Source organism: Pagrus pagrus, assembly GCF_965226575.1.
Source record: "Pagrus pagrus genome assembly, chromosome: 9".
In the NCBI taxonomy this organism is placed as follows: domain Eukaryota; kingdom Metazoa; phylum Chordata; class Actinopteri; order Spariformes; family Sparidae; genus Pagrus; species Pagrus pagrus.
Genome location: NC_140193.1, coordinates 16,788,852 through 16,809,410, shown reverse-complemented (window position 1 = coordinate 16,809,410; position 20,559 = coordinate 16,788,852). Strand labels below are relative to the sequence as shown.

The 20,559-nt window shown below is 40.3% G+C and overlaps 1 protein-coding gene across 1 annotated transcript; it reads right to left on the bottom strand.

The window, feature by feature from the left end:
* Positions 1–5,257: 5,257 nt before the first annotated feature.
* LOC311263029 (glutamate decarboxylase 1) lies at positions 5,258–20,201 on the bottom strand. Its single transcript, XM_084362872.1, has 17 exons — positions 19,711–20,201; positions 18,783–19,019; positions 17,151–17,213; positions 15,930–16,088; positions 14,971–15,213; positions 14,717–14,807; positions 11,435–11,547; positions 10,604–10,719; positions 10,398–10,477; positions 10,257–10,311; positions 9,734–9,850; positions 9,573–9,637; positions 8,416–8,494; positions 8,157–8,306; positions 7,951–8,058; positions 7,579–7,668; positions 5,258–7,419 (listed from the first exon to the last, which is right to left on the bottom strand). Exons 2-17 carry the CDS (start codon positions 18,856–18,858, stop codon positions 7,246–7,248), a joined length of 1,779 nt encoding a protein of 592 aa, XP_084218998.1. The 5' UTR covers positions 18,859–19,019; positions 19,711–20,201; the 3' UTR covers positions 5,258–7,245.
* Positions 20,202–20,559: the final 358 nt, after the last annotated feature.

Genomic DNA, 20,559 nt, shown 5'->3' with positions numbered 1-20,559 from the left:
GTTGTTCTCAAATCCTTCCAGTTCTAGTGGAGCGATGGTGAACAACAGTACAATTGTAGCTGCATTTTTACAAGACCATGCTCACCCAAGATTTTCTGCACTATTCCTTTATGACGTTTCCATATTCTAAGAAAAAACAAATTTGTAGTTTGAATTTCCAAAACTACATATTGTCCCTTTAACAGCTCATCATGTACTTATAGGTCCTGATTAGCAAGGTAAAACAAAAGTTCACAGTCTTTTTTTTATCATTTGAGACATTTTGAATCTCTTGTTGTTGTTAAGACATACTAAGATATTACTATGTCTGATGTCTGATCTCCTTTGGAAATTATAATATCAATGTTTAGACATGGGCTGCTTGAAAAAAAAGCAATTCAAAGTCATCATCTTTGGTCCTGGAGAATTAGGATAGAGGCATTATTCATTATTTTTGGATGTTTTATAAACCAAATATTTGCCTTTTCATGGGCATATATAGCAAATGGCACCAATTTGAAGGGCCCACTGCAAATGGGGGGCCCTTCGGTGCAACCACCCTGTCTGCACTGTCTATATTTACGCCCCTGCCACTCAGGTTAGTAGGTGAATTAGTAAGAGCAAGTCCTCACTGTTAGTGAGTTAAAAAAAATCTTATTATTTAAAGTTAGGGAGGGGAAACTTTTTGTTAATGACCTAATATTTGGAGAATATAACAAGTGCTTCATAATGACTAAAGAAGAGCCAATTTGCTACTAATATACATGCTAATAAGCCATTAGTTGTTAAAAATTGTACCCTAATATAACCAAACAGTCATTAGTTGCAGCCCTAACACCAACACCCTTTAAATTTAAACCTAAATCATTCATTGTTCCTTACTGAAGCAGATCTTCATATCTTTTATTTACTACCAGTGAGAAATATACTTTACACGATGACACTTGCTCCTTCAAGAAGCAGATAAATAAACTCTGTATTTCAGCAGAAGCTTGCTGACGCCTTAAAACTCTGCGATTACTGTTCTGGATAGCTCTCTCAGATTTATACTTCCTCAGTCCTCCAAGGAATTTACAACTAACGCTGCAAAGCCACAGCCAAAGGGTTTTACACCAGAGAAGTGTGAGGAGGCGAGGAAAACATTAACAAAGAAGAGGCCAAAAGTTAAAACGTCCGTAATTTGATAAATATCTATCACGCTGCATTTTTTTTACACAGTAAGCGAAGTCACAGCTGAAAAACATCATAAGCTGTTACTGTCAGGGTTAGTTGCTTAATGTGGAGGTCATTTCTCGCAGGATGAAAGGGTTGTCTGATAAATTCATGCTCCGTGCTGACATAATGTAGTCTGTTCTGCTGGGACGACGAGATAAAATGCTAAGTGAATTAGAAAAGCCTGTGTTAGGATGACAGAGCAGCAGAGGCAAACACCAACACGAGTAGTTATGGTGTCATTATTGTTTATCATTTTAATTTCAGCAAAATATCAGACACATGTTTTCTGTCCTGGATAGGAAGACAAAAATGCTCAACGTTAGTCCTCCTGCAGGAAACAGCAGCCCATGTTGAGATTACTTCCATGTGCTGCTGGAGGTTGTTGTGTTCATTTAGCATGCATGATAGCAATCACCGCACGGAGACTTGGTTAGCTGCGGTGTAATTGCTCCTGGGCTCGTCATGCTTATTCCTTTAGAAAATGTCCAACAGAGACATTTACTAGCAGCCTTTCAACTTTAACAAGCGCCACATTAGCTTTACACTCCCCAGTCATGGAGACAGGCAACTTACAGTCCCTGGACTATTAATCTCCTGCTTAAAATTTACTTTCTGCCAAGATTAATCAAGCCGTGGACACGCGAGTCAATAAGAGGAGGCTATTTAGATAAGTGTAACCCATTATAATTACTTTAGAAGTCAGGGGCCTTAAGGTGTCGCAATTGATTCTGTTATCACAGTTTTTTAATGTCAGGCACTGCTTGTTTGGCTTGAATTTAAAGGGGCACGATGTAGTTGTGGAGAAGGAATCCAAACTCAGAATTGTAATATTAATATTAATGAGGTAATAACACAGCGATACCCCACAACTGAATAAACAAGCTGTTCTCAGAGGAAAATAAGGTCCCCAGAGCACTGTTTGAAGCTAGAAAGGTAGGGTCCACCACATATAAGCAAATTAAAACAGTATGAAATTGTGTTGTCCTTTAAGCTCAGTTTGTTTATTCAGTCATGAACATTTCCTCCTAAAAAGTACACAGTGCACCTTTAAGAAGAAAATGTTCAGACAGTGCAGCAGGAGAAAACATCATTATCGACTTTTAAATTGAACAACTACAAGAGAAAAGATGCTGCTTGTGTTGTTAGGTAAATAAGGCTGAACAGGTTAAAAAAAGAAATTGTTCTCAGGCCATAGAGCTGTGGTGAAGAGGAGGAGGGGGTGGGGAGCAGCCTGCAGTCAATATCATCATCATCATCATTTCATTAGACTTGCCTTACACAATGGGAACGTCAGTATCTATCAGGAAGCTAATGTGGCAGTGATTCCCAGGGGCGGGGGATATATTTGGCACGTCAGGAAAACCACAGACAAGATTCATGGATGTATAAGAAAGAGGAGTAACACAGCTGAGGAAGGAGAGACGGGTGAGAGAGAGGAAACTTTCCCTACCTCAAAAATGAAACACAAATACGATTAATGCACAAGGGGAAAAGTGCAACACAACGAGCCCATTAAACTCGACGGCCTTTTGTTTCATTTGCAGTATTTTAATGGGTGTTGAATCCTTGTGTGTGTGTGTGTGTGCGTGCGTGCGTGCGTGCGTGTGTGTGTGTGTGCCAGGTGTGAAATGGAGGGTGAACAGACTAGTGCAGAGACAGACATTAAGTGTTTCACAGTCTGGTGTTCAGAGCCGGCCCACCCACCCGTCCACCCTCCCTCCAGAGACAGAAGATACTGCAAAAACAGAGCTGCTCCGGCACCTTATTATTTTGCTGGCCTCATCTCCTCTTGATCAAAGTTTAATTATGCTTGTAATTAGAATTGATGGAGATACTGATTGTGGATGAAAGTGATGAACCCCTTGATATACTGCTAAATATCAATTTTATAGCCTAAATCATCCTTTTTATATCATTATATGCTTAGCATTGATGCTTTTCTGAAACATTTTGCATTGAACTGAACAGACTGGCTGATATTTGTATGAACTGCTTGGATTAGTGGTTATGTTTCCTTCTTTGGGTGGTCATTCATTCATGTCTTGTGACAAACTAAAAGCCTGGTTTCATTTGCATCCAATCATTTCAAGATTCTCCAACACCTGCTTCCAAATTAGCCATGTCATTACGCTTTGGCACGTTTAACCTTCAATGCCGTCCTCAGAGCAGAAAACAAAATCACTCTCCCTTTAGATGTGGCAAGAAGTCAAGGGTTATTATTTCTATTACCCCATTATATGAGTAGTTATTCCTTTAATCCTCTGTTCCCTGTAACTTTACAAAGCAGCCAGTGACACCGGGTCTGTAATGATTGCTGCACTGAAGCATGAAACAAAGAGGCAGCAGCGTCTGCCCGGTGGAGGATGGGGAGGAGAGTCACTGAGACAGCCCAGTCCCTCCACGGCTGTGTGTCGAAATAAAACGCAGCCAGGCAGAGCCTCGAAATGGGCGCCTTGGAAAAAAAAAAAAAAATAGTTTAAGAGAGCACAGTCTAATGCGTTTTATGATAAATATCTTAAAAGTGTGAGTAATGAGAGGAGTGAAGGAATTGGCAGGGGTGTGCTCGTGAAATCTCAGCTGTGAGATGATCAGCCAATAAAAAAAAAATCCCTCCAGGGTGATTAATCTGACCAATGGCTGGTGACAGCCAGGTGGATTGAAAAGACGGACGAGGAAAAAGAAAAGGGTAAAAAGAGAGAAAGGTAAAACGGGCATATTTATACAAACTTGTGTTTTAGCGTAGTTTTTTATGTATTCTACATTGTGATTTTTTTCTCTATATATTTACCCTTGTTATGGCATATATTTGTCTGAAGATGGTCACCAATACAGAGACAGTTTTCTCCTATGTTGTGATGGTCAACTTCTCAACACCTTGATGTCTTGGCAGTGACTGATGAACAGCCAAGGTCGGAGACTGAGCGTCTTTTAATCTTAATGCTCTGTTTGGGGTCCCTGAGACACCGGGCTCTCGTTACCAGCTCAAAAAACAGACTTATCAGCTTTATACAGTTTCATATTGCTGCCACGCCAGAAAAAGAAATATGGATCAGAACATGTTCATGCACATTAAAAGTTTATTGTTACAACAAGATAATTTCATGTTATAATGAAATACAAACTTACACTATAGTGAGAAACTTATCTTGTAATAACAATATACGTGAAACATTTCAAGTTGTAACATGATATTTTCACATTATAACGTGATATTTTAACATAATATTTTAAACATGTTAAAATATAGTTACAATACAATTTTTAGATGCAGCACTACCCCTCCTAAATCCCAGTTACTATAAGTAGTCTTCTTGGACCCGAAGTACCAACACCATATAGGAAGTCATATTTCTTTCTCTATGAAGGACTTTTTGGCAAGCGGAAGGGGTATTATTTGTTCATGCATAGCTCATATAATATTTAAAATTTGACATAACACTTCAATACTTTCCTATCTATTGGGTTTTAATTAGTTCAAAAGAAAAGGAGAAATGTTTGCGGGACTGAGCCAAGTAAACACGAGTTAAATGCACCATATGTCATTTCTGCCACTAGGGGTCTCTTGATCGAAACAGTGAAAACAAAAGATGAAGTTTGATGATATCGTAAAGTAGTGTGGTATCATGGAAGCCTTCATTGTTAAACAACCACCATTGCTGATCAAAATCGGACGTGACTCAGCCAGAAATGTTCCCGGACGAGGTCATTATTTAAGTTTTATTTGCATTATGGTGACTCAAGTTTGCCGACTTCCTTCCACACTCTTACGTATCATCTGAAGTTTCTCCAGAAGTTACAGCAACAGGCTAGAAATGAAACACAGCTACCCAAAATTAAAATCAGAATTTTTCTGGGTTTGAACATTGTTAGAAACATTTGCAATAGTGTTAGCACTCAAAGCCACAACATATAAAACAAAGGTCTTCTCGTGTTCAGACATCTTAATGCGGATATGTCATATATCATATCTTTAAGGAAAGTCCTCTCCAGTGTTGTTCGCCTCATATATTTATTCATTAAGTTCAAATATCCTTTTACAAACTGCAAAAAACTTGTGCACACAGATGTTCTACAGCTCATGTCTTTATTAGTGCTGTGGATACAACAGTAATACTCTGCAAATGATGGCGTGAAGATAAAGTGCCTACATTGAATTCAAACAGGGACGTTTCATCCCACTAATTCAGGAATGTACAACTGTTCAATAAATCTTATTACAGTAGCAAACGCTGTGCATTTCATTGTTTAAGCAAAAGTCTTAATGATAAATAATCCCTTTTCTCACATTGGTTTTCTCAACATAAACTTGTGCCTATAAGCGTGTTAAGACAAACAAAATTTTGCATATTATAGTTTTACTCCACTTAACACGTTATAACAGACAATCATGTGTCCATAGAATAAAAGCTGCCCCATGATCATGGTTTAGCATTGTGCTTTTTGTCATGAACAAAGCACCAGCAGCCATAGCCAACATTCAGTCAGTGAATCACAATGACATTGCACAGTTACACAACATAGATTGCACGAAAGTTAAGGGCGGAAAGTTAAGTATTCTTATATAAATCCATCCATGAGGGAAAACAAGGGCCGTGTACATACAGTAAATGTAACTCAACCCTTCTTTGGTTCACAAATACACTAAAAGACTTCAATGTTAATCAAAACATTGTGATATTATACAGTTTCCAAACAGGAAGGAGGATACATTACAAATGGAACAGAAGAGCATAGAACCTATTCACAATTATAATCTCTGGATATAAATAAAGTGGTTCATCTATTACATACTATACCATGTGGTCGATTTACATATAGGATATTCTCACTGTAAAACTAGGACACATTTGGCACAAAGGCAATGTGACGATACTATACACAATCTACACAAAAATCTCTAAAAACACAGCAATCAAGTGACAATGACTGTGTTATATATTTCCACCTATGTAATATCAAAGGGAGATAACAGCTAGGGTACAATGTGGCGGTGCATCTGGCTTGATAATTACATAGACGACATGGAGCACCAACAGTCAGTACATCGTATACATATATATTTTACATGAATACTGTTTATGTCAATGTGATAAGTTTCCCTATATTGTGCTCTGTTACTTGTGAAAAAATATTTTGATCTAATTCTGTTTTTAATACTGATCTTCATATAATACAGCAGTAAAATTAAATTTTTTTATAGCTGCGTTAGAGAATCATTCAAGAGCTCAAATATTCTTGCATGAAAAGTAACTCATCAGGTTAACTGTAGCAAGAATATCAGAGTGCTTTTGCAATTTTCTCTTTTTTTTACTCGGATAACCTTGTGTGCAAACATTGTGAATATATGTCATCGCTGCTAAACAGAGAAGAGACAGAGGCGAGACACACATGGCATATTATTTCTTGTGCATTGCCAAAGAAGACCTGTAAGCAAAAAATTTAAATGTCTTTATGAGACAAAAAGGGACATGACGCCAAGCTCAAGGCTCTCCAGAATCGGAAAAGGACGATATTTTTCAGGAGAAAAATGATGTAAAGGAGACATATAATGCTTTATTCATTGTTTTTATGTTTTTGTGCACGTTAAAGATCTTGAAAGATAAAAAGTCAAAGTCCACACCAGCAGAAGCTCCTCTCTCCCACAGAAAACACTGCTCCTGAAACGCCTCGTCAATAGTCCCACCTTTAATTCCGTGACTTTGTGACATCACACACACACACTTGTTTGCATAATTTATGTCTAGCGGCTAGTTTGGCGCATAAGAATAGAATTAGCACAGCTGCTCTGTTGTTGTTAGCAGTGCTGGTTCAGGCGTGTGTGTGGGGACCAATCAGAGCAGACTGGGTATTCAGGAGGGGGGGTGTTAAAGAGACAGCAGCTAAAACAGAGCGTTTCAGACAGAGGGGGAATACAATGCTGCAGTACTGGACAGTTGGAGAAAACTGATGTGTTTTTTGAGCATTAGAGAATGTAAACCTATTCTAGTAGTAACCCAAAATAAAACTGTGAACCTGAAAATGAGCAGAATATGTCTCCTTTAACCGTGGCTTTTACAAGTCATTCCCAAATCGCTCGATCTCCTCAATCAGGAAGTCGATGTCTGACCTGGTGGCAGCGGGGTTGGAGATGACCATGCGGAAAAAGTTGACCTTATCTCCTTGCGGCTGGTAGCCCACCATCGTAGTCCCGGACTCCATCATCATTGCCTTGATCTTTGGGGCCACCTGTTGTAAAGAACATACAGAGTTATGAGCATATGCACACCCAGTCATCTACGACTGCACAGTCGGCGTTCCTAAATCTAAGATGACACCATATTTATCAATCAAGAGGGCAGGGGAAGCTGAAAATGCAGCTTAAGTAGCAGATTGAGGAGTCGTTACCTTATGCAACCTCTCCCGCCTCTCCTCACCGTCAGGCAAGCCGCGCAGGCTCGGTGGGAAATACCAGAAACACACATTAGTGTGCTGCGGCTGATAAGAGAAAATGGGAACAACATTGGTAATGAGTGACGATAAAAAACGCCTTCTGTAATTTTAGATTTTCTTGTCAGCTTGTCAGCAAAGCAAAATGACCCAATCAATCCTCAGACCAAGTTAAGATATTTAATGTATTGTTGTGGTCATTTGTCACAAAAGACAAACAGGTGTTCTGTAAGGCGGAAAATCCCAGATAAGAATAGTTTTGTCTTAAGTATCCAATAAATTGTAGTTTATTAGAAAAAAAGCATCTGTGTGTGGAAATAATGACCTCACCTCTCCGTTGAACACCATCTCGTAGCCCTCTCTGTTCTTTATTTTATTATAGAGGTACGCTGACAGATCCAGGCACTTGTCAATATGCTGTTCAAATCCTACTGTTCCCTTTAAGGTAGATTGAAAAAGAATAAGAAGTTACCATTTCACTCAAGATATTACATTTTATAGAGGCTTTAGAAGAAAACAACTGATAAAATTCCCACCTTTGCTTTCCACATGAGCCAGAACTTGAAGATATCGACATGGCGTCCACACTGAATGGCTTTGTCGCCTGTGTCGTACGCGATGTCATACTGTTTATCTTGCTGGAAGAGGTAACCAGCACACATGGAGTTGCAGCCTTGTAATAATCCCTGCGAATGACACAGACATAGTGAAAGAAACTTTAAGGTTAGAAAACAGCAGCAGAACACTGTTGGTTGTCTGATGATGTTTGTGCGGTATTGTATGCAGCAGTCTCACCCTCTCTCTGACCAGAATGGCAGAGCACTGCAGCGGCACTCCCATCATTTTATGAGGGTTCCAGGTGACTGAGTTGGCCCTGCACAGATATTGAAACAGTAAACACAGCTCCATGAGTGTCTGTGTGTGTGAGTGTGTGTGTCAGTTCTAGGAACAGAAGTGGTAATCTAAGAGGACACAGGTCCTTTCAGTTTTATAGAAATAAATGTGCACATAAGTCTTTTGAAAGCTATAGTGTGAAACATCTGTGGCTGTGCACATGCTGACTGCAGATCTTACATCGTACACCATTTCAGACAGATTTTAAATTACTTTAACTTCAGACAGATGGAGCTGGGGTGCCATTGTGGGCTAATTGTGCGTTCCCACAGAAAGCAAAGCAAGTCTTTTACAGGTCTATATTACATACTAAGTCTATGCAAAGAAGCAAAAAAATTTAAATTTGTGTCAATCTATTTTTACTCTATTTAGTTGAAAATATTTAATTTCAGTGAAAAATAATGGAAAGAGTAGGGAGGGGCAGCCACTGCTAAGCCCACCAGCTCTTGAAGAGACAATTGGGTACAGAGCCAGACTTTCTGGAGGAATAAACACCTGAAGTCATATCAGATTGTGTTCTGATCCAGTTGAGCTAAGAGATTACTTTTCAAACTTTTTGGATTAAAAAGTGGCTTAAACTTCACTTCTACTTATCAACCTAACTGCAGCAGCAATCTGCAGGGGTGACCTCCATTTATGTACTATAATGTTGACTGCTGAGTTGGAGGGGAAATGTACTTTGAGGGAAAAAGAATAGAGAGAGTGCTCTCTGAGTTCATTGAGAGACCTAACTTAATTCAAACAGGCAGACACACACCCTCGGCGCGTGTTTACAACTATGTATACAACAAAAATTATCCTGCGATGAACCCCCCAGTTAGGAGCAGGTTTTTTTCCCTAAAATGTCCAAACCAAGCCTCTACCAAAAATACCCTGATCATGGACATCATTAGGTTTAGATTTAAGAAATTTCCACCAGAGCAACAGAAGACATTATAAAGGTATTTTCACAGGCTTAATAGTACTCTGTGTGAAGAAATTTGTGAGAAAAATTGGTGGATTCTTCATGTACTACATTAATTCTCATGTAGATGTTTATGTGTTGTAGTTTTTTTTACCTCTCCACTCCGTTCAGCTTGTGCCTGTGTTTCCTGGACATCAGCAAACCTCCACCCCAAGCACCCTACAAAGGAAACAACAACATTTACATGAGTGAGGATGCTAATGTCTATCACAGCGGCTTAACAGATATTTTTGAAGACCATAGATATTGTCTTACATCCACGTGAAGCCACATGTTGTACTTTTCACAGATGTCTGCAATTTCATTGATGGGATCAAAGGCTCCGTAGACGGTGGTACCAGCGGTGGCGTTCACAAACATCGGAACATATCCCTGCAGACGGAAAACATTGGGAGAAAAAAGACATTTGGTACGAGTGTGGACTGAATCCAAGTTGTTATGTTCATTCTCTCCCTGTGATTGTTGACATGAAAGAGATGGGGTGAAACACATTTCTCAAATGATGCACTTTTCCTGTGTGCACCCTCTGCTTTCCCATTTCTTCTAGTCTGCACATCACTTTGCCTTTGAAGGACGACTTCCAGGAGAGGTACTTTAGACCGGAGCCGCATCACATGTGAGCAGACAGAAGCATTAACCTCACTGAAATAACCTGGCTGCTCTGGCACACACAAGTGTTTCTTTGCTACAAGTAAGCTCCACGGATCAGAGGAGTGTTTCTCGGTGTGTGGAGTCACTAATAGAAGCAAATAAACAAGTCATTGTTGCTAGTGTTCACCTTTTGTTTGGCCTCTATTACTTTGGCTTCCAAATCAGCAGGGATGACTCTCCCTCTGCAAAAGAAGAAGACAGTAGTAAGTCATCCACATATTTGATCTTTTACCAGACAGTCTGCATGTGGGTTAAGTGTAGAGCAAACCTTTCATCTGTCTTCAAAAGAATGAGGTTCTCTGTACCGAAACCCAGAGCTGCACTGGCTTTCTTGATGGAGTAGTGGCTCTGCAGGAACAGTCACAATTCAGGTTGGATTCACACTCAATGTACTGATATTAGTCGTTAAACTTTGATGTAAAAGGTGTTTAAATGGTCGGATGACAATAATCAGTAATACAGAGACAGACTAACATGCTCTGAGGTGAAGAGGACCAGTCGGGGTGCAGCTGCCATGCCTTTGGTCTTGACTTCAGGGAAGTACTTGTATCTGGCGATCATCACACTATACATGTTGGAGATTGCTCCTCCTGCAGAAACCAACAGTGGAAGAGAGTAAATACTGTAGTTAGGTAGACGTTTAATTTACTTGAGTAGTTTGCTTTCATGGTACTTTATACATTGAATTCAAAATGTGTACTCTGTACCCCACTACATTTTACCCAACAGCCTTAGTTAGGCTACTAGTTACTGTGTAGATTCATATCATTACCACAAAATTTGATCAACAAATAAATGGTGATGCATTATTACAGATTAAGTTACCCAGCAGTATATAATGTGGTTAAAATTAGCCCCAGACATCTTTACAAGTAACAACATTAAAGCTGCAATGAGGAACTTTTATTTTTGTTGATTCTGGTGGCCCCTGTGGACAAAAGTGGTATGAACACCACAACTCCTGTCTTAAATGTCTTGATCTGGCTAGTGTATGTATTTGTTTTGAATGCGGGGCATTTTTAACATTTTTCTTTCTTTAAACACAGCTGTTTTCAGGATGAGGTTGTGTATCTATTTTTGGCCATGTCAGATTAATAACTGTAATATGACAATGCTTAAACAAAGTTTGTTTGAGTTTTGCAGGACTGGATCTTTTAGAAGTGAAGCTACAGATTTAGAAGAATAGCTAAAACAAAACCAAAAACATCTAATATAATCTGATAAAGTACAGCATAATAACAAGACATGTTTACGTCTGGGCTCAGAGTTATTGAGCCCCTGTTCAGTCATTGGTTTGGCTCTCACCTGGAGAAAATATTCCATCGCCCTCTCCTTCAGGCCAGCCAACGATCTCCCTCATCTTCTTCAGCGTCAGCTGCTCCATGAGCACAAAGACGGGAGCGATCTCATAGGTAAACCTGGAATGAAGCAAAATAAAACAATAAAAATATAAGATGTGATGAAAGAAGCAGAAGGCCCTCTTTCATTACTGATTGAGCATACAGTATAATCTTAACTTTGTATTTTGTGCTTGTTTGTTGTGAGTTAATAAAAGGGGCTTAGTGGAACTTCTGTTGTGTGGGAAGTCGGTTGTTAGTTTATGTTAACAGACAGGCACTGAGATGAGGCACTCGAGAACGGAAGATCCGATCCGAGTCCTTCACAAAGAAATCTACAGTCTAGTAGCTTTAAACAACTTCAACAAATCGTCCCCAGGCTTGTATAGTCAACCGAGAGAGATGGGGGAGGTGTCAGTTTTCATGTCACGTTACAATCCGCTCACATATGGCTGATATAAAAGTGATTAATACATGTAAATTACTACAAGTTATTACATAGAAGCTCTGTAACCGGTGTATGATTTTTATTGTACAGGCTTCAGGAAGGACCGATGGGATCAATATGAAATACACTCACAGATTTAACAACTTGCATCTGTATACTTAAATTGCAGAGCATGCTTACTGAGCGTACAGCGTTATGTACACAGTCACACTTCAGTTACAACCCCATCTTGTTTTGGAAATGGATTTCCGCTGCAGTGAAATGAAACTGCAAAATATGAACAATGTTCCTTTAATGGGATTAACATCATTAGAAACATCGGAGACAAAATAACAACGGTCTGCTGTTACACTCACAAAACAAAGTTGTTTCAGGTGCCTTTTCTCCTTTCAGGAGTCATTTTCATGTTTTATCCTCTCAGATATGTAATTCTATCCACATCATCAAAGTACATAAAAACCCTTCGGCCTGAGAGGAAAAAGCACAGTCGATTTGGAATTACAGCCGAGGCAGGCTCATCCGTCTTCTCCTGACCAATATTCTTCTAATTACATAAGTATCTGTCTCTTCATGCAGGGAAAGTAAATGAATCAGTGGAACATTACGGAATGTCGCATTGTGCCCCACAGCGTCTTCAGCATACAGTAATGTGGAGGGGGAAAGAATAAACAAGTCAGATGCCACTTCGCAGATGTCGCACATTAATTTCACCGCATTCATTCATGCAGGCGACGCTCCCTCGTTCTGATTATGTAAGACCTGGATGTGATTGTCAGTCTATTAGTGTCAGTCAATATCTGCCAGGGGTAATTAGGGTTGATGGAGTAATTAATAAAGGTAAATTACAAGTATGTAAGCAAACCTCCACCCTCTGGTTCAAGTCATCCTTGCTGATGTCGCCAATAACAGATGAGATTACTGCAGTAGTTGTTTGAGATGGGCTGTGGAAGATGATGAAGGCTATAAAACATGTTAATATGAGTTAAAGGTTTGTAACGGAGCCTCGTAATGAAGCTTCAACTTTTATAGAGCGTTTATTAGCTGTAACTAATCACTTTATTGATGGTTAGTAAACCATTTACTCATGCTTTATAGAAGAAAACAAAATGGACAAATCCATCTATCTGGCGTCTTTACTTTCTGTTTGCTAACAATGCAAATGTAAACCGTAGGGATGCATTAATGGATGTTAAGTTGTTAATAAATCTGCTTTATTTTCCATATGGTAAGTTGACATAAAGTCCAATCCATCACAGGGATTTTCCACAACCTGGCAACCCTTCATTTGTTCTTATTTACAGCTTATTACTGATCTATAAACACTTTTTTTTAACCACTTTACAAACCCTTTATAAAGAGGGCATTTTCAGAGATCAAATTCACAGGGACTTAAATGGTTTGACAAGTCATTTGCACTTAACTTTAAAAGATTTTTGGAAATATTTAAATCTGTATTGTCGTCTACATCGATTCTATTGTGAGAGTATGTGTTTAGGCTGTAATAATCAAAAAAAGTTATTAAGCCACATTTGGCCCCACTACTAGTCAAGCTCTTTGTCAGCGATTCACTTTTATGAAAACGTGCAGTGCGGAACATTTGTCTTCCCCTTCTGGCAGCGAGAGGAATTACACAAACACTGTCGAAATGTGCTTATAACGTCTGCCTACAGATTTTAGCTTTCTCTTTTCTTTTATTTTTTCTCTTTAATTACTTAATTAATTAATTAATTCTTCTTCTCAACGCAGAAACTTTTCTTGAACTTTTTTTGTTTTTTTCCCACCATAATGACTGTAGTCTACTCCATGGTTGACATTTGACATAAAAGGCATCACTACTGGTGCACCAGTGTGGGAGGTTTCACCACCGTTTACCATCGGCATTAAGGTGAGTAGATAATGAGTGAATCTACATTTTTTGGGTGAACTTATCCTTTAATCAGCATCGCGTGAACTTGTTTGGCAAAGGCTTGAATGTAACGGACGTTCATTTATGTGTAAAAGTCCCGAACTGCAGCTTTAATGGATTATAATAATAGGAATGGGACTGTGGGAGAGAAAGATACCCTGATTCCCTGATTGTAATCGAACATGGGACGCACCATAGGCACTTTGGCCCACTAGTTCATCAGAATGGGCCAAGTTTTATCTCCTAAGTTGATCATCATGCACTGAGCTCTTACCCATTTATAAAAGATACACTATAGTACAATTAAATGCAATTAAATTAAGCAACTGTGCAAGTCGTAAAACACAAAAGGTTAACTTCAGTGACAGAACTCTTTGCCGTTTCCCGCTGATGGCTGTTTATACTGTGCACAGATGGTCCGAGGGTGCACACCATGTCCCCTCCTGGCATTGTTATGTCACAGGAAGTAGCATTAGATGAAACAAAGACAGCATGTAAACTGTGAATGCGAATCAATATGCAATTTAGTTTGCCTGCAGGGCTGAATTATATGACCACAGCCTGAGATCGGGCCAACACTGACAATACAGTAGGGAGTAGCTGAACAAATGTCTTCTTTTGTGCTTTTCATTTTCTTGCTTGATTGACAATCTATTAGAGCGTGCAGGGTATTCTTCAGCCACAGACAGTAATTACTGTATGTCACTTCGTTTAACTGAGAGCCTCACTGAGGGCCATTTAAAAACAAAAAGGCTTTTTAAAAATGGAATAAAATTAACCTACTGATTCACAAACTGGATCTAATTCTTTTGGCTTTTATCTCTTATTATCCGCATGAGCGTGTTTATGGAGAGCAAAGATTATTTAAAAATGGATCAATGTATCCGAGTACTCACATGTTAGTGTTGGCTGTGGAGGTGAGCCACTCTCCTGCCAACCCAACAATGTCTAGTCCAGTGGACAGCTGGTTGAAGAACCTGGGATGACCTGCAATTGATAAAGAGACAACAAAGCAACATAATCCCCCAGCAAACAATTAATCATCGCGGGTCTGAGAGAGAAAATGGCTTATCTGTAATCATTACACTGGCATGTAAGCTAATGAGAGTTATTGATTGCAGCTGCGCCTTCAGGCCTCTTTTGTCCTCACCTGTTCTCACTCCATACTTCAGGGTGTCCCTGCAGTCCACCAGGATCTGCTCCAGAGACTCGGGCTGGTCGGAGAGCTCCAGGTTGAAGCCCTCCATGCCCTCGAGAAGCTGGTGGGGGTGGTGGAAGTCCAGCACCTTGGTGGATCTGTCGAAGGTCTTCCGGACGTAGTTGGTGAGGATTTCCACGACCTCGAGCAAGAACTGCATGGTCTGCTCCTCGCCATTTTTAGCAGGCAACAGATCTATGAAAGAAAATACATCCTTGACATGCTCTTATGCTTTAAGAGAATTATTTTTACAGGACATTTGAACTTTTTGCAGGGTGACTCATTTATTTTTGCACAATTTCTCCAACAGTTGGGTTCAAAACAACAATAAATGCAATAACTATAGTTTGAACAGTATTTATTTCATTATAAGAATAGCTAGAGATTTATTTTGTGTTTAACAATCTGATTCATCAGCATACCATTTACTTTTATTTATTCTCATAGCATTAAAGGGGCACTTTGTAGTTTTGTAAAAGAAGTTCAAACTCAGAAATGTAATATTTACCATATTAATGAGGTAATAATACAAACTATTTAAGAATAAAATAATCATTCTGTGCATAACTGAATAAACAAGCTGTTCTCAGAGGAAAATAAGGTCCCAGAACACTGTTTGAAGCTAGAAAGGTGGCAGGGTCCGCCACATATAAACAAAGTAAAACATTGTGAAATTGTGTTGTCCTTTAAGGTCAGTTTGTTTATTCAGTTTATTCAGTCATGAAAACAAAGAGAGTTTGTTTATTTAGTTTGTTTAGACATTAAAAAAAAAATCCGTGAATGAAGATCTTTAATCGGATCAGAATCCATCTTAAAATGTCAGATTTCTCAAAGTTTTACCTTTTACATCACATGTGAAGTATAGAATGTTTAATTAATGCAAACACAAGCCTTTTCATTTCGGAGCCTACCTCTGGCGAACAGATTGGAGAAGTCGGTCTCTGTGCGTCTGAAGCGCGCCTCTCCGCCGACGTTATCGCAGGAGAGCTGCAGGTTCTTGGCCGCTCGCTCCTTGAAGGAACTCACAATCCTGCTCCTCTCCTCCAGACTGTTGTTCTTCTGCAAAAATCCTAAACGTTTACAAGAAGAAGAGGAGTCCGCAGGGTGGTTACACTTCCCATACATGTTGACAGCTGCAGCTTCTTTTTCTTTTATTAAAAAAAAAATCAACCCAGGCCCTTTAATGAATCTCCTCTCTCCTCCTTCTCTTTCTTTCTCTCTCTTCAGGGATCTTCTGTACTTTCTCTCTCGTTATCTTCTGTCTGATGAGGAAAAGAAGGGTCCCATCCCGCTCTGGGAGTCCTATTTATGGGCGGAGGGGCCCTGTGGGAGGTTGAGCTCGGTGACATCAGCATCAAACTCCAGCCAAGCACAAACATATCGCTGTCATGTAGCGGCTGTAAATTCTTAGTAAAGATCCAGCCGGCAGAAAACACGCAGCCGATGACAGCACAGCACAAAAACACACGTGATAATAGCAGGAATGTATCAGTGGAGCCTGCTGAGGAGAAGATATCCCAGAAATAGCAAAAAAAATACATGAAATCTGATTTGAAAATGGTGCAACACAATACTTTGAAGATATTAAACTCTCTGATTTAAATCTAACAGGATAACACTTTTGTTTCTGTTTGTTTCCTCCATTTTGTTTCGCAGCTGTATGGTTCCGGGTAATTAAACGGCCTTATAGGGAAACGTGTCGGTCAAAAATACCGGAAAATTGTACCGAGCACTGGTGCGTGACAGTCACCATTATGGGAGATGTCAGTCCGTCTTTGGTTAGTGTGGCGTGAGACTGAAACAGACCCTCAAAGTGGAGATCCATCCTGCATAATTCCCTCTTTCATTTATTTTTTTTTAAAGCAGTTGATGCTTTTATATTTTTCATTTTATTTAAATTATTCCAATATAAAACGTGATGGTAATTTATTGATTAAATAATATCTGTAAATCTGAATGATTGCATTTACATTTCCTACAGAGATTCGTCATTTTCAGGGTGAAACGTCGCAGGCCACAGCCTTTAAGTCATGCTTGCGGGCACTCAAACCCCGCTACGTGTCTGATATCTCCCTCACATTTAATATTTCTGCATTTCTATTAAAAATAGTGCAAAAAAACCGCGAACTTACCACATATCTTCATCCCCAATTTTCTTGTACATCCATGAGCAACTCCGCACCAAGCATCATAGCCTGAAATGATTTAAAACGCCACATTAAAAAGGGCCTCACTTAAAATAAAATAAAAATCAATTTTCACTGTGTGTTTTCTTTAAATCTTAAGTAGTTTAATGTTGAGTATAAATGGTATGAGGTGAGGTGATGGAACAAAAAGCAGCCAGTATTTGTGCGTCTTGGGATTATTGAAGCTCGACTCCCCGGCCGGGCCCCTGCATAGCTGGATGTGGATTAGCCCACTTCCACTGTCACCGTTCATGACCTATAGGCGAGGACTTGAAATTAATTAGCCGTTTGGAGGCACGCCAGCCTAAAGATCTAATTGAGTGAAAAGATGCTGGTTAAAATGCGAGCAGTCAGTGGACATGAAGCGTCTGGCCGCTGACAGATAGAGAATTACTGCGTTATCAAGGGCTTCCAGCCAGAGGAGGGGATGGGATCACGGGGCACCTTGGATGGAGAGCAAGGCAAAGCAACACAGGGAGAAATCCTCAAAAGCGGCAATTTAATGTGGGGGTGGTAGGAGGAGGGTGGGAAAGGGAGGAGGAAGGGGAGGGAGGGAGTCCCATTCCCACATCCCAATTTAACCCTTGCTTTGGATCATTAGATAAATCATTGCCCTGCTCAGCTCACTGGACGCACTTTAACTCGGCCCTCACAATGATTTTCCTGACAAGCCGGAGGAGACAAAGAAGACGAGTAAAAAGAGAAGGGAAGGGCTGAAAAGGAGGGAAGAGAGGATGCAGCTTGGAAGCTGCTACTGCATGGGCCTAACACTAGAATATAATCACTGCCTTTTTCATATTAAAATCAGATACTTGTGAGGAGAAATGCATTAGATTACATTTTTTTTTAATTTTTTTATTCCAATGTCCACATCCACACCTGCAACCTTGATTTCAGACCTCCATTCATTCACTCATTTAGATAATCAGGCTTATTATTGTTTTGTTTTTTCAGGCTACCAGCTGACAATGAAGGCACTGTAGTGTTGGTGGCTGTGTAGTGCCTCCTTCTTGAGGGGCTACAGCGCCATTAGGGGGCAATTTAGTGTGGCTGAATTAACAGACACTTCAGGGGCAATTTTGCGTGCTTTTTTTTTTCTTTTTTTCTTTTCCTTCCATGCAGGCACTTTATTCAACCAGGGCACATTTAGGCAAAGCAATGAGAAGAAAAAAAGAATGCATGAACACAAAACCACCACTAACAATAATAATAATAATAATAATAATAATAATAATAGCTGATATTTGTCATCTTCTCTCCTCTGTGCTGAGATGCTCCGGTGCTGCAGCCCTCAGGCTTGCTTCGCAGGCTAATTGCCTCCAGTGTAATGTTAGCAGAGGACATCAGCTCTTGACAGCAGCATTCATCTGTCACACACATGCCGGGAGGTCCGTATGCTGAATGAAATGCAGCGGTGATTTGTGGCGGAGGAAGCCTCCTCAAATGGCAGCGGATTTTCTCCCTCTCTCTCCCCCCACCCCCTCTCCCTCCACCCCCCCTCGATGAAAATGATTAATGGCGGTGCCACACAAAGTAAATAGCACACGTGAAATAGCATTTTATCGGTGATGGACCTACTTGAGCCCGGTGGTCGTAAATTTGTCGAGTTGGGATCCGGTTCGCCGCCGGAGGAGGAGGGTGCAGACGCCGCCATCACTCCAGAGACCCTGTGCCAAAGTCCTCACCTCAAAAAGCCTCGGCACTTTTTTCTTCCTCTCCTCCCTTTAATGCCCCCCCTCGCCAAAAATAAATAAATATATATATATATCTGTCTATGAAAGATGAAAAGTGAGGCAGGGAAGCAGCGATTGAGACCTGTGGGCGACAAGGGCACAGACTGTCTCACAAGTTTGGACTCAATTAGTCGAACCAGAAAGAAAAATCAGTCATAAATAGATGATTTAAAATCCTCCTGTGCACTTTCTTTTTAAAAACATTTTAAATAAACATTTAAGAAGCACTGATCCAGCTCACACAGCTTCATGTTCATCATCATACACATCACATCCAGAATTTCTCCATCCAAGGTTGGAGAAAACTCTGTCACATCACCAGAACTGGCCCACAAATTCAACACATGTGCAAAAAATACAAAAAATTTATGCGTAAAAAATGCGTAAAAAGAGGTAGAATTACATTTTTTCCAAATGCACAGTACGACACGGCCTACAGGTCATCATCAGCCTGCTTCTGGCTCCACAAACTTGCCTGACAAACATCAGCTCAAGGTGATTCTTGCCTTGCTGGCCGTGATGCGGGTCCACACACACAGTGTCTCTCTCATTTAAAGGCTAAATGAGGATTTCATTTAGCAGAATTAAACCTGAGCAACATATTTCTACACGCATGCAATCCTTAACCAAAGCGGAGCCCCATTACGCCGCTCAAACCTCGTTTTATCAGGGAGCAAACCTTATAAAACACCTGTTAGAGCCCCTCCAGCGACGATAAAGAAGAGTTAGGTTGGTTTAGTTTCTCACACGTGCATCCTAACGAAGCCACTCACCGTGATGCTGTGTGTCCAGGTGAACAGGTGCAGTCCAAAGACGGGAGAAAAAGAAGAAAGTGAATTTAGCAGCAAATGAAGTCCTGCTGCGCTCTTTGGTTCACTCCAAGAAGGAAAAAGAAGAAGAGAGCAGAGCTGAGCTTCTCCTCTACAGATCCCCACACAAGGTGACCTTGCTTTTGTTGAAGTGGGCTTGATTTGCTGATATTTAAAGCGAGCCTTGTCTGTTTATTGTCATTGCGCACACGGATGAGTCACGGAGAGTGTGCACTACCTCCACCGGTGGCTGCTGCATGTCTGTGGAGCTGCTGCCTGCTGACAGCTTTCAGCACACTGAGCGGTGAAAGTGGGACTTTTTGTTTTTTTTTAAAAAAAAAAACACACATAAGAAGTCGCACTGATTGTCCCCGGATCTATCTATTATAGCTGAGGTTTGAATCCATCAACATTGACTTGAAGTTTGATGCTGTGACCAACACATTACGTGAGGAGGGATCAGGATCGAAGAGGAGGAGGAGGAGGTGGAGGAGGAGGAGGAGGAGGGAGAGATCGCTGGGTTTTTTTGTTCTTGTGGAAAAAAACAAGTGGAGAAAGCAGCACAATCACGAGCCTAAACACTCCTTTAATTGCTTTTATTTATTTATCCCTCCCCCTCCATTCCCATTAGAGATTTTGCCATTTTCACTCACATCAATAAAAGCTTCTTCGCCTCATCTCAACCCTTCACGCCCTTTAATCCGGAGTTTGCACCTGTCGCAAGCATCCCATTTCACCCACTTTTTGTGCAAACAGGATGCTGGTTGAATGGTGAAGATGTAACCTGCGACATCATGGCACACCGGGAGGACG